Source organism: Hyperolius riggenbachi, chromosome 4, assembly GCF_040937935.1.
Source record: "Hyperolius riggenbachi isolate aHypRig1 chromosome 4, aHypRig1.pri, whole genome shotgun sequence".
Classification (NCBI taxonomy): Eukaryota; Metazoa; Chordata; class Amphibia; order Anura; family Hyperoliidae; genus Hyperolius; species Hyperolius riggenbachi.
The window spans coordinates 493,859,179-493,871,627 of NC_090649.1; the positions used below are offsets into that span (position 1 = coordinate 493,859,179).

Sequence of the window (12,449 nt, forward strand, 5' to 3'; positions counted from 1 at the left end):
AATACATCCCCATACAGGGTGATAAAGGCCACAGGACAGAGCAGTACATCCCCATACAGGGTGATAAAGGTCACAGGACAGAGAGCAGTACATCCCCATACAGGGTGATAAAGGTCACAGGACAGAGAGCAGTACATCCCCATACAGGGTGATAAAGGTCACAGGACAGAGAGCAATACATCCCTATACAGGGTGATAAAGGTCACAGGACAGAGAGCAACACATCCCCATACAGGGTGATAAAGGTCACAGGACAGAGAGCAATACATCCCCATACAGGGTGATAAAGGTCACAGGACAGAGAGCAGTACATCCCCATACAGGGTGATAAGGGTCACAGGACAGAGCAGTACATCCCCATACAGGGTGATAAAGGTCACAGGACAGAGCAGTACATCCCCATACAGGGTGATAAAGGTCACAGGACAGAGAGCAGTACACCCCCATACAGAGTGATAAAGGTCACAGGACAGAGAGCAGTACATCCCCATACAGGGTGATAAAGGTCACAGGACAGAGAGCAGTACACCCCCATACAGGGTGATAAAGGTCACAGGACAGAGAGCAGTACACCCCCATACAGAGTGATAAAGGTCACAGGACAGAGAGCAGTACATCCCCATACAGGGTGATAAAGGTCACAGGACAGAGAGCAATACATCCCCATACAGGGTGATAAAGGTCAGAGGACAGAGAGCAATACATCCCCATACAGGGTGATAAAGGTCACAGGACAGAGAGCAATACATCCCCATACAGGGTGATAAAGGTCACAGGACAGAGAGCAGTACATCCCCATACAGGGTGATAAAGGTCACAGGACAGAGAGCAGTACATCCCCATACAGGGTGATAAGGGTCACAGGACAGAGCAGTACATCCCCATACAGGGTGATAAAGGTCACAGGACAGAGCAGTACATCCCCATACAGGGTGATAAAGGTCACAGGACAGAGAGCAGTACACCCCCATACAGAGTGATAAAGGTCACAGGACAGAGAGCAATACATCCCCATACAGGGTGATAAAGGTCACAGGACAGAGCAGTACATCCCCATACAGGGTGATAAAGGTCACAGGACAGAGAGCAGTACACCCCCATACAGGGTGATAAAGGTCACAGGACAGAGCAGTACATCCCCATACAGGGTGATTAAGGTCACAGGACAGAGCAGTACATCCCCATACAGGGTGATAAAGGTCACAGGACAGAGAGCAGTACATCCCCATACAGGGTGATAAAGGTCACAGGACAGAGCAGTACATCCCCATACAGGGTGATAAAGGTCACAGGACAGAGAGCAGTACATCCCCATACAGGGTGATAAAGGTCACAGGAGAGAGAGCAGTACACCCCCATACAGGGTGATAAAGGTCACAGGACAGAGAGCAATACATCCCCATACAGGGTGATAAAGGTCACAGGACAGAGAGCAGTACATCCACATACAGGGTGATAAAGGTCACAGGACAGAGAGCAGTACATCCCCATACAGGGTGATAAGGGTCACAGGACAGAGAGCAATACATCCCCATACAGGGTGATAAAGGTCACAGGACAGAGAGCAGTACATCCCCATACAGGGTGATAAAGGTCACAGGACAGAGAGCAGTACATCCCCATACAGGGTGATAAGGGTCACAGGACAGAGAGCAGTACATCCCCATACAGGGTGATAAAGGTCACAGGACAGAGCAGTACATCCCCATTCAGGGTGATAAAGGTCACAGGACAGAGAGCAGTACATCCCCATACAGGGTGATAAAGGTCAGAGGACAGAGAACAATACATCCCCATACAGGGTGATAAAGGTCACAGGACAGAGAGCAGTACATCCCCATACAGGGTGATAAAGGTCACAGGACAGAGCAGTACATCCCCATACAGGGTGATAAGGGTCACAGGACAGAGAGCAGTACATCCCCATACAGGGTGATAAAGGTCACAGGACAGAGCAGTACATCCCCATTCAGGGTGATAAAGGTCACAGGACAGAGAGCAGTACATCCCCATACAGGGTGATAAAGGTCAGAGGACAGAGAGCAATACATCCCCATACAGGGTGATAAAGGTCACAGGACAGAGAGCAGTACATCCCCATACATGGTGATAAGGGTCACAGGACAGATAGCAGTACATCCCCATACAGGGTGATAAAGGTCACAGGACAGAGAGCAGTACATCCCCATACAGGGTGATAAAGGTCACAGGACAGAGCAATACATCCCCATACAGGGTGATAAAGGTCACAGGACAGAGCAATACATCCCCATACAGGGTGATAAAGGTCACAGGACAGAGCAGTACATCCCCATACAGGGTGATAAAGGTCAGAGGACAGAGAGCAATACATCCCCATACAGGGTGATAAAGGTCACAGGACAGAGAGCAATACATCCCCATACAGGGTGATAAAGGTCACAGGACAGAGAGCAGTACATCCCCATACAGGGTGATAAAGGTCACAGGACAGAGAGCAGTACATCCCCATACAGGGTGAGAAAGGTCACAGGACAGAGAGCAGTACATCCCCATACAGGGTGATAAAGGTCACAGGACAGAGCAGTACATCCCCATACTGGGTGATAAAGGTCACAGGACAGAGCAGTACATCCCCATACAGGGTGATAAAGGTCACAGGACAGAGGGCAGTACATCCCCATACAGGGTGATAAAGGTCACAGGACAGAGAGCAGTACATCCCCATACAGGGTGATAAAGGTCAGAGGACAGAGAGCAGTACATCCCCATACAGGGTGATAAAGGTCACAGGACAGAGAGCAATACATCCCCATACAGGGTGATAAAGGCCACAGGACAGAGAGCAGTACATCCCCATACAGGGTGATAAAGGTCACAGGACAGAGAGCAATACATCCCCATACAGGGTGATAAAGGTCACAGGACAGAGAGCAGTACATCCCCATACAGGGTGATAAAGGTCACAGGACAGAGAGCAATACATCCCCATACAGGGTGATTAAGGTCACAGGACAGAGAGCAATACATCCCCATACAGGGTGATAAAGGTCACAGGACAGAGAGCAGTACATCCCCATACAGGGTGATAAAGGTCACAGGACAGAGCAGTACATCCCCATACAGGGTGATAAAGGCCACAGGACAGAGAGCAGTACATCCCCATACAGGGTGATAAAGGTCACAGGACAGAGAGCAATACATCCCCATACAGGGTGATAAAGGTCACAGGACAGAGAGCAGTACATCCCCATACAGGGTGATAAAGGTCACAGGACAGAGAGCAATACATCCCCATACAGGGTGATAAAGGCCACAGGACAGAGAGCAGTACATCCCCATACAGGGTGATAAACGGCACAGGACAGAGCAGTACATCCCCATACAGGGTGATAAAGGTCACAGGACAGAGAGCAGTACATCCCCATACAGGGTGATAAAGGTCACAGGACAGAGAGCAGTACATCCCCATACAGGGTGATTAAGGTCACAGGACAGAGCAATACATCCCCATACAGGGTGATAAAGGTCACAGGACAGAGAGCAATACATCCCCATACAGGGTGATAAAGGTCACAGGACAGAGCAGTACACCCCCATACAGGGTGATAAAGGTCACAGGACAGAGCAGTACATCCCCATACAGGGTGATTAAGGTCACAGGACAGAGCAATACATCCCCATACAGGGTGATAAAGGTCACAGGACAGAGAGCAGTACATCCCCATACAGGGTGATAAAGGTCACAGGACAGAGCAGTACATCCCCATACAGGGTGATAAAGGTCACAGGACAGAGAGCAATACATCCCCATACAGGGTGATAAAGGTCACAGGACAGAGAGCAATACATCCCCATACAGGGTGATAAAGGTCACAGGATAGAGAGCAGTACATCCCCATACAGGGTGATAAAGGTCACAGGACAGAGCAGTACATCCCCATACAGGGTGATAAAGGTCACAGGACAGAGCAATACATCCCCATACAGGGTGATAAAGGTCACAGGACAGAGAGCAGTACATCCCCATACAGGGTGATAAAGGTCACAGGACAGAGCAGTACATCCCCATACAGGGTGATAAAGGTCACAGGACAGAGAGCAATACATCCCCATACAGGGTGATAAGGGTCACAGGACAGAGAGCAGTACATCCCCATACAGGGTGATAAAGGTCACAGGACAGAGTTTCTGTCTTACCTGCTTGCCGCTGTGTATTCTGTTCCTCCGTAACACTGGCGTGCTTCCTGTTGTTACCCAGACTCCAGCCAACGTATTACTATACACCTCGTTCTCTTCTATTACGCCTTGCCCTTTCTCATGCTGGAAGCAGAAGATACGCCATGAATGGGAATACAGCAGAATGTATAACATGCAGTATTAGCATTTTATATAGAAGCAGTTCTGCATTGTAGCACATGTAATATTCCACTTTAACTACTAAGGCCTCAATTCACGGAGCATTATCAAACGATTATCAAACACTTTATCAAACGTTAGTGAATTTAAAATGAGATTTTACCCATGAGGTAAATTATCAAACGTTTGATAAAGTGTTTGATAAACGTTTGATAATGCTCTGTGAATTGAGGCCTAAATATGCTGAATTGACTGTCTGCACTTAGCTGCCAGATGCAGTGAGGTAGACCAGAGTCTGAGCTTTCAGTATCACAGTGTAATCAGGTTATTTACAGACGGAGAGGTAATGAGACTAACAGCCAAAATTCCAGATTCGGTTTTTGGAGGGGGAAGTAAAAAAAGATTGCTTAGGAGGGGGAAGCATCTGGATCCCAACGAGGGTCCTCTTCACCCTCCATCCAGCGCGGGCAGCTCAATAACAAAGGAGTCAGCGCTACTGCAGTGCAAGCAGTAACAGATTCTACCTCAGGCTCTGGCAGAAATGCCCAAGCCAGACTGGATCTTCTCTACTGTGCAGACCCGATGTGCCTGCGCAGGCTCAGCAATTACTGCCGGATTTGGCTAGAGACATCTCCCATCATCCTCGCCATTCCAGCGCTGGGATCCTCCGAATATATTCAAAAAAAGTTCTTGTGGCCACTCTCTCGTGTACAAGCACGACCGCACAGTGCAGGTGCCGTTATGGGTCACACCTGTGCAGTAGCACGGAGCCGTGCATTCATGGCTCTTTCCTGCGTGCACGAGCGGCTTTGTGCCCCTGCGCTGGCTGTTCTTCCACCGGCTGTGAAGAGCGTCTTAACAAGAAGCGGTGAGGTGGAGGTGGTCAGGGGAAGCCTCTAGATCAGTTCTGGGCAAACTACAGCCTGCTGTAAATTCAGATTCCTCTCCTCCCTGGAGGGTCGCAAGCGGGTGATAAGGGTGAAGAAAAAACTCACCAGCGGCGTCTCCATTGCCTCACGTGACACTCACCAGCGGCATGTCTCCATGGCCTCACGTGACACTCACCAGCGGCATGTCTCCATGGCCTCACGTGACACTCACCAGCGGCATGTCTCCATGGCCTCACGTCTCACACACCAGCGGCATGTCTCCATGGCCTCACGTCTCACACACCAGCGGCATGTCTCCATGGCCTCACGTGACACTCACCAGCGGCATGTCTCCATGGCCTCACGTGACACTCACCAGCGGCATGTCTCCATGGCCTCACGTGACACTCACCAGCGGCATGTCTCCATGGCCTCACGTGACACTCACCAGCGGCATGTCTCCATGGCCTCACGTGACACTCACCAGCGGCATGTCTCCATGGCCTCACGTGACACTCACCAGCGGCATGTCTCCATGGCCTCACGTGACACTCACCAGCGGCATGTCTCCATGGCCTCACGTGACACTCACCAGCGGCATGTCTCCATGGCCTCACGTCTCACACACCAGCGCCATGTCTCCATGGCCTCACGTGACACTCACCAGCGGCATGTCTCCATGGCCTCACGTGACACTCACCAGCGGCATGTCTCCATGGCCTCACGTGACACTCACCAGCGGCATGTCTCCGTGGCCTCATGTGACACTCACCAGCGGCATGTCTCCATGGCCTCACGTGACACTCACCAGCGGCATGTCTCTATGGCGTCACGTGACACTCACCAGCAGCATGTCTCTATGGCGTCACGTGACACTCACCAGCGGCATGTCTCCATGGCCTCACGTGACACTCACCAGCGGCATGTCTCCATGGCCTCACGTGACACTCACCAGCGGCATGTCTCTATGGCGTCACGTGACACTCACCAGCGGCATGTCTTCATGGCCTCACGTGACACTCACCAGCGGCACGTCTCCATGGCCTCACGTGACACTCAAAAGCAGTGTGTCTCCATGGCTACAGGGCCTCACGTGACACATTTCGCCAGGACAGGCCAGCAGCGTGTAATACACTGGCAGGTCCTGACTGTGTATCATGTGACGCCCTGTTGCCATGGATTCAGCAATCAGGTGAGTTTGAACCTACTCTTATCACCTGCTTGTGACTCTGCAGGGGGGAGGGAATGTGGACCGCGGTTTGCTAGATCATTGAGAGGCTTCCTCAAAGAGGTCAGTATCCAAGTCACAGGTTTGCTTTAAAAGTACAGATTGTTTCTAAACATGGGTCGTGACATCATGATTAGTGTTTCTTTAGCACAACTTTACTCCAGAGCAACACAACGATCATGAAGAGCGTACACAAGGAAGATTCCTGACAGAATCAGCGCAATAATTGTGATTACTCACCACATAGATCCCACCATGCTGACCGTCGTGGATCTTATTGTGCCGGACAATGGGGCAGCTGTTTGTACGGATCTGTATTCCTGCTAAAGCATTGCCTGGGGATGGGAAGCATGAAGATCGATTACCACAAACAGGAAAAGAAAGACCAGAATAAAACAAAAAGGAAAAAAGAACACATACCATAGATGTCATTCTCTTCTATAAGGCCTCTTCCGTCACCAAAGATGTACACGCCTCCTTGGTTCCCATTAAAAATTGCATTTCCCCTGAAAAAGAACAACCACATTTCAATGGTAAACCAATATCAAACCTTTTTGTTACTTAGGATTAGATACAGAGGGAAGCTTGATAAGCTATTTTGACTCAATAAAAACAAACTAGGCAGGCAAGTCCAAAGTCTGGCCCGGGGGACAAATGCACCCCTTTGAGCCATTTCTGGTGCCCCTCCTCCCAGGCGCTCTACAGTTGTTAATTCCATATGGCTTGCAGTGCAGCATGCAGGGGCAAGCAGCAGTAACACCACTGATTAGCACCCAACACTGTGCCAGCAGCAGTAACAGACACTGATTAGCAGCCACCACTGTGCCAGCAGCAGTAATAGCCACTGATTAGCAGCCGCCACTATGCCAGCAGCAGTAACAGCCACTGATTAGCAGCCGCCACTATGCCAGCAGCAGTAACAGCCACTGATTAGCAGCCGCCACTATGCCAGCAGCAGTAACAGCCACTGATTAGCAGCCGCCACTGTGCCAGCAGCAGTAATAGCCACTGATTAGCAGCCGCCACTATGCCAGCAGCAGTAACAGCCACTGATTAGCAGCCGCCACTATGCCAGCAGCAGTAACAGCCACTGATTAGCAGCCGCCACTATGCCAGCAGCAGTAACAGCCACTGATTAGCAGCCGCCACTGTGCCAGCAGCAGTAACAGCCACTGATTAGCAGCAGCCACTGTGCCAGCAGCAGTAACAGACACTGATTAGCAGCCGCCACTGTGCCAGCAGCAGTAACAGACACGGATTAGCAGCCGCCACTATGCCAGCAGCAGTAACAGCCACTGATTAGCAGCTGCCACTATCCTAGCAGCAGTAACAGCCACTGATTAGCAGCAGCCACTGTGCCAGCAGCAATAACAGCCACTTATTAGCAGCTGACACTGTGCCAGAAGCAGTAACAGCCACTGATTAGCAGCTGCCACTATGCCAGCAGCAGTAACAGCCACTGATTAGCAGCCGACACTGTGCCAGCAGCAGTAACAGCCACTGATTAGCAGCAGCCACTGTGCCAGCAGCAGTAACAGCCACTGATTAGCAGCCGACACTGTGCCAGCAGCAGTAACAGCCACTGATTAGCAGCAGCCACTATGCCAGCAGCAGTAACAGCCACTGATTAGCAGCAGCCACTGTGCCAGCAGCAGTAACAGCCACTGATTAGCAGCCGACACTGTGCCAGCAGCAGTAAAAGGCACTGATTAGCATCAACCACTGTGCCAGAAGCAGTAACAGCCACTGATTAGCAGCTGCCACTATGCCAGCAGCAGTAACAGCCACTGATTAGCAGCAGCCACTGTGCCAGCAGCAGTAACAGCCCCTGATTAGCAGCCGCCACTGTGCCAGCAGCAGTAACAGACCCTGATTAGCAGCCGCCACTATGCCAGCCGCAGTAACAGCCACTGATTAGCAGCCGACACTGTGCCAGCAGCAATACCAGCCGCCACTGTGCCAGCAGCAGTAACACCACTGATTAGCAACCAACACTGTGCCAGCAGCAGTAACAGACACTGATTAGCAGCCACCACTGTGCCAGCAGCAGTAATAGCCACTGATTAGCAGCCGCCACTATGCCAGCAGCAGTAACAGCCACTGATTAGCAGCCGCCACTGTGCCAGCAGCAATACCAGCCGCCACTATGCCAGCAGCAGTAACAGCCACTGATTAGCAGCCGCCACTATGCCAGCAGCAGTAACAGCCACTGATTAGCAGCCGACACTGTGCCAGCAGCAATACCAGCCGCCACTGTGCCAGCAGCAGTAACACCACTGATTAGCAGCCACCACTGTGCCGGCAGCAGTAATAGCCACTGATTAGCAGCCGCCACTATGCCAGCAGCAGTAACAGCCACTGATTAGCAGCCGCCACTGTGCCAGCAGCAGTAACACCACTGATTAGCAGCCACCACTATGCCAGCAGCAGTAACACCACTGATTAGCAGCCGCCACTATGCCAGCAGCAGTAACAGCCACTGATTAGCAGCTGCCACTGTGCCAGCAGCAGTAACAGCCACTGATTAGCAGCAGCCACTGTGCCAGCAGCAGTAACAGACATTGATTAGCAGCCGCCACTGTGCCAGCAGCAGTAACAGACACGGATTAGCAGCCGCTACTATGCCAGCAGCAGTAACAGCCACTGATTAGCAGCTGCCACTATCCTAGCAGCAGTAGCAGCCACTGATTAGCAGCAGCCACTGTGCCAGCAGCAGTAACAGCCACTGATTAGCAGCCGACACTGTGCCAGCAGCAGTAAAAGGCACTGATTAGCATCAACCACTGTGCCAGCAGCAGTAACAGCCACTTATTAGCAGCCGACACTGTGCCAGAAGCAGTAACAGCCACTGATTAGCAGCTGCCACTATGCCAGCAGCAGTAACAGCCACTGATTAGCAGCAGCCACTGTGCCAGCAGCAGTAACAGCCACTGATTAGCAGCCGCCACTGTGCCAGCAGCAGTAACAGCCCCTGATTAGCAGCCGCCACTGTGCCAGCAGCAGTAACAGACCCTGATTAGCAGCCGCCACTGTGCCAGCAGCAGTAACAGCCACTGATTAGCAGCCGACACTGTGCCAGCAGCAGTAACAGCCCCTGATTAGCAGCCGCCACTGTGCCAGCAGCAGTAACAGACCCTGAATAGCAGCCGCCACTATGCCAACAGCAATACCAGCCACCACTGTGCCAGCAGCAGTAACAGCCACTGATTAGCAGCCACCACTGTGCCAGCAGCAGTAACAGCCACTGATTAGCAGCTGACACTGTGCCAGCAGCAGTAACAGCCACTGATTAGCAGCTGCCACTATCCTAGCAGCAGTAACAGCCACTGATTAGCAGCAGCCACTGTGCCAGCAGCAATACCAGCCACCACTGTGCCAGCAGCAGTAACAGCCACTGATTAGCATCAACCACTGTGCCAGCAGCAGTAACAGCCACTTATTAGCAGCTGCCACTATGCCAGCAGCAGTAACAGCCCCTGATTAGTAGCCGCCACTGTGCCAGCAGCAGTAACAGCCCCTGATTAGCAGCCGCCACTATGCCAGCAGCAGTAACAGCTACTGATTAGCAGCCGACACTGTGCCAGCAGCAGCAACAGCCCCTGATTAGCAGCCGCCCCTGTGCCAGCAGCAGTAACAGCTACTGATTAGCAGCCGCCACTGTGCCAGCAGCAGTAACAGCCACTGATTAGCAGCAGCCACTGTGCCAGCAGCAGTAACAGCCACTGATTAGCAGCCGCCACTGTGCCAGCAGCAGTAACAGCCACTGATTGTCAGCTGCCACTATGCCAGCAGCAGTAACAGCCACTGATTGTCAGCTGCCACTATGCCAGCAGCAGTAACAGCCACTGATTGTCAGCTGCCACTATGCCAGCAGCAGTAACAGCCACGGATTAGCAGCCGCCACTATGCCAGCAGCAGTAACAGCCACTGACTAGTAGCTGCCACTGTGCCAGCAGCAGTAACAGCCACTGATTAGCAGCCACCACTGTGCCAGCAGCAGTAACAGCCACTGATTAGCAGCCACCACTGTGCCAGCAGCAGTAACAGCCACTGATTAGCAGCCACCACTGTGCCAGCAGCAGTAACAGCCACTGATTAGCAGCCGCCACTGTGCCAGCAGCAGTAACAGCCACTGATTAGCAGCAGCCACTGTGCCAGCAGCAGTAACAGCCACTGATTAGCAGCTACCACTGTGCCAGCAGCAGTAACATCCACTGATTAGCAGCCGCTACTGTGCCAGCAGCAGTAACAGGCACTAATTAGCAGCCACCACTATGCCAGCAGCAGTAACAGCCCCTGATTAGCAGCCGCCACTATGCCAGCAGCAGTAACAGCCCCTGATTAGCAGCCGCCACTGTGCCAGCAGCAGTAACAGCCCCTGATTAGCAGCCGCCACTATGCCAGCAGCAGTAACAGCCCCTGATTAGCAGCCGCCACTATGCCAGCAGCAGTAACAGCCCCTGATTAGCAGCCGCCACTGTGCCAGCAGCAGTAACAGCCTCTGATTAGCAGCAGCCACTGTGCCAGCAGCAGTAACAGCCCCTGATTAGCAGCCGCCCCTGTGCCAGCAGCAGTAACAGCCACTGATTAGCAGCCGCCACTGTGCCAGCAGCAGTAACAGCCACTGATTAGCAGCCGCCACTATGCCAGCAGCAGTAACAGCCCCTGATTAGCAGCCGCCACTGTGCCAGCAGCAGTAACAGCCACTGATTAGCAGCTGACACTGTGCCAGCAGCAGTAACAGCCACTGATTAGCAGCCGCCCCTGTGCCAGCAGCAGTAACAGCCTCTGATTAGCAGCAGCCACTGTGCCAGCAGCAGTAACAGCCCCTGATTAGCAGCCGCCACTGTGCCAGCAGCAGTAACAGCCACTGATTAGCAGCCGCCACTGTGCCAGCAGCAGTAACAGCCACTGATTAGCAGCCGCCACTGTGCCAGCAGCAGTAACAGCCACTGATTAGCAGTCGCCACTGTGCCAGCAGCAGTAACAGCCACTGATTAGCAGCCGCCACTGTGCCAGCAGCAGTAACAGCCACTGATTAGCAGCCGCCACTGTGCCAGCAGCAGTAACAGCCACTGATTAGCAGCCGCCACTGTGCCAGCAGCAGTAACAGCCACTGATTAGCAGCCGCCACTGTGCCAGCAGCAGTAACAGCTACTGATTAGCAGCCGCCACTGTGCCAGCAGCAGTAACAGCTACTGATTAGCAGCCGCCACTGTGCCAGCAGCAGTAACAGCCACTAATTAGCACCCGCCACTGTGCCAGCGGCAGTACCAGCCACTAATTAGCACCCGCCACTGTGCCAGCAGCAGTAACAGCCATTGATTAGCACCTGCCACTATGCCAGCAGCAGTAACAGCCACTGATTAGCAGCCGCCACTGTGCCAGCAGCAGTAACAGCCACTAATTAGCACCCGCCACTGTGCCAGCAGCAGTAACAGCCACTAATTAGCACCCGCCACTGTGCCAGCAGCAGTAACAGCCATTGATTAGCACCTGCCACTGTGCCAGCAGCAGTAACAACCACGGATTAGCAGCTGCCACTGTGCCAGCAGCAGTAACAGCCACTAATTAGCACCCGCCACTGTGCCAGCAGCAGTAACAGCCATTGATTAGCACCTGCCACTGTGCCAGCAGCAGTAACAGCCACTAATTAGCACCCGCCACTGTGCCAGCAGCAGTAACAGCCATTGATTAGCACCCGCCACTGTGCCAGCAGCAGTAACAGCCATTGATTAGCACCCGCCACTATGCCAGCAGCAGTAACAGCCACTAATTAGCACCCGCCACTGTGCCAGCAGCAGTAACAGCCATTGATTAGCACCTGCCACTGTGCCAGCAGCAGTAACAGCCACTAATTAGCAGCTGCCACTGTGCCAGCAGCAGTAACAGCCACTAATTAGCACCCGCCACTGTGCCAGCAGCAGTAACAGCCACTGATTAGCAGCCGCCACTGTGCCAGCAGCAGTAACAGCCACTAATTAGCACCCGCCACTGTGCCAGCAGCAGTAACA

General features: G+C 52.7%; 1 protein-coding gene across 2 annotated transcripts in view; it reads right to left on the minus strand.

Annotated features, from left to right (window-relative positions):
* Positions 1–12,449, minus strand: part of FBXO11 (F-box protein 11) — a 166,622-nt gene that overhangs the window by 24,518 nt on the left and 129,655 nt on the right. For both annotated transcript variants that reach the window (XM_068233055.1, XM_068233054.1), the window contains exons 13-15: positions 6,856–6,941; positions 6,676–6,770; positions 4,180–4,302 (exon numbers count right to left, since the gene is read on the minus strand). In XM_068233055.1, the coding sequence (XP_068089156.1) occupies positions 4,180–4,302; positions 6,676–6,770; positions 6,856–6,941 (304 nt within the window). The remainder of the gene's footprint in view (positions 1–4,179; positions 4,303–6,675; positions 6,771–6,855; positions 6,942–12,449) is intronic.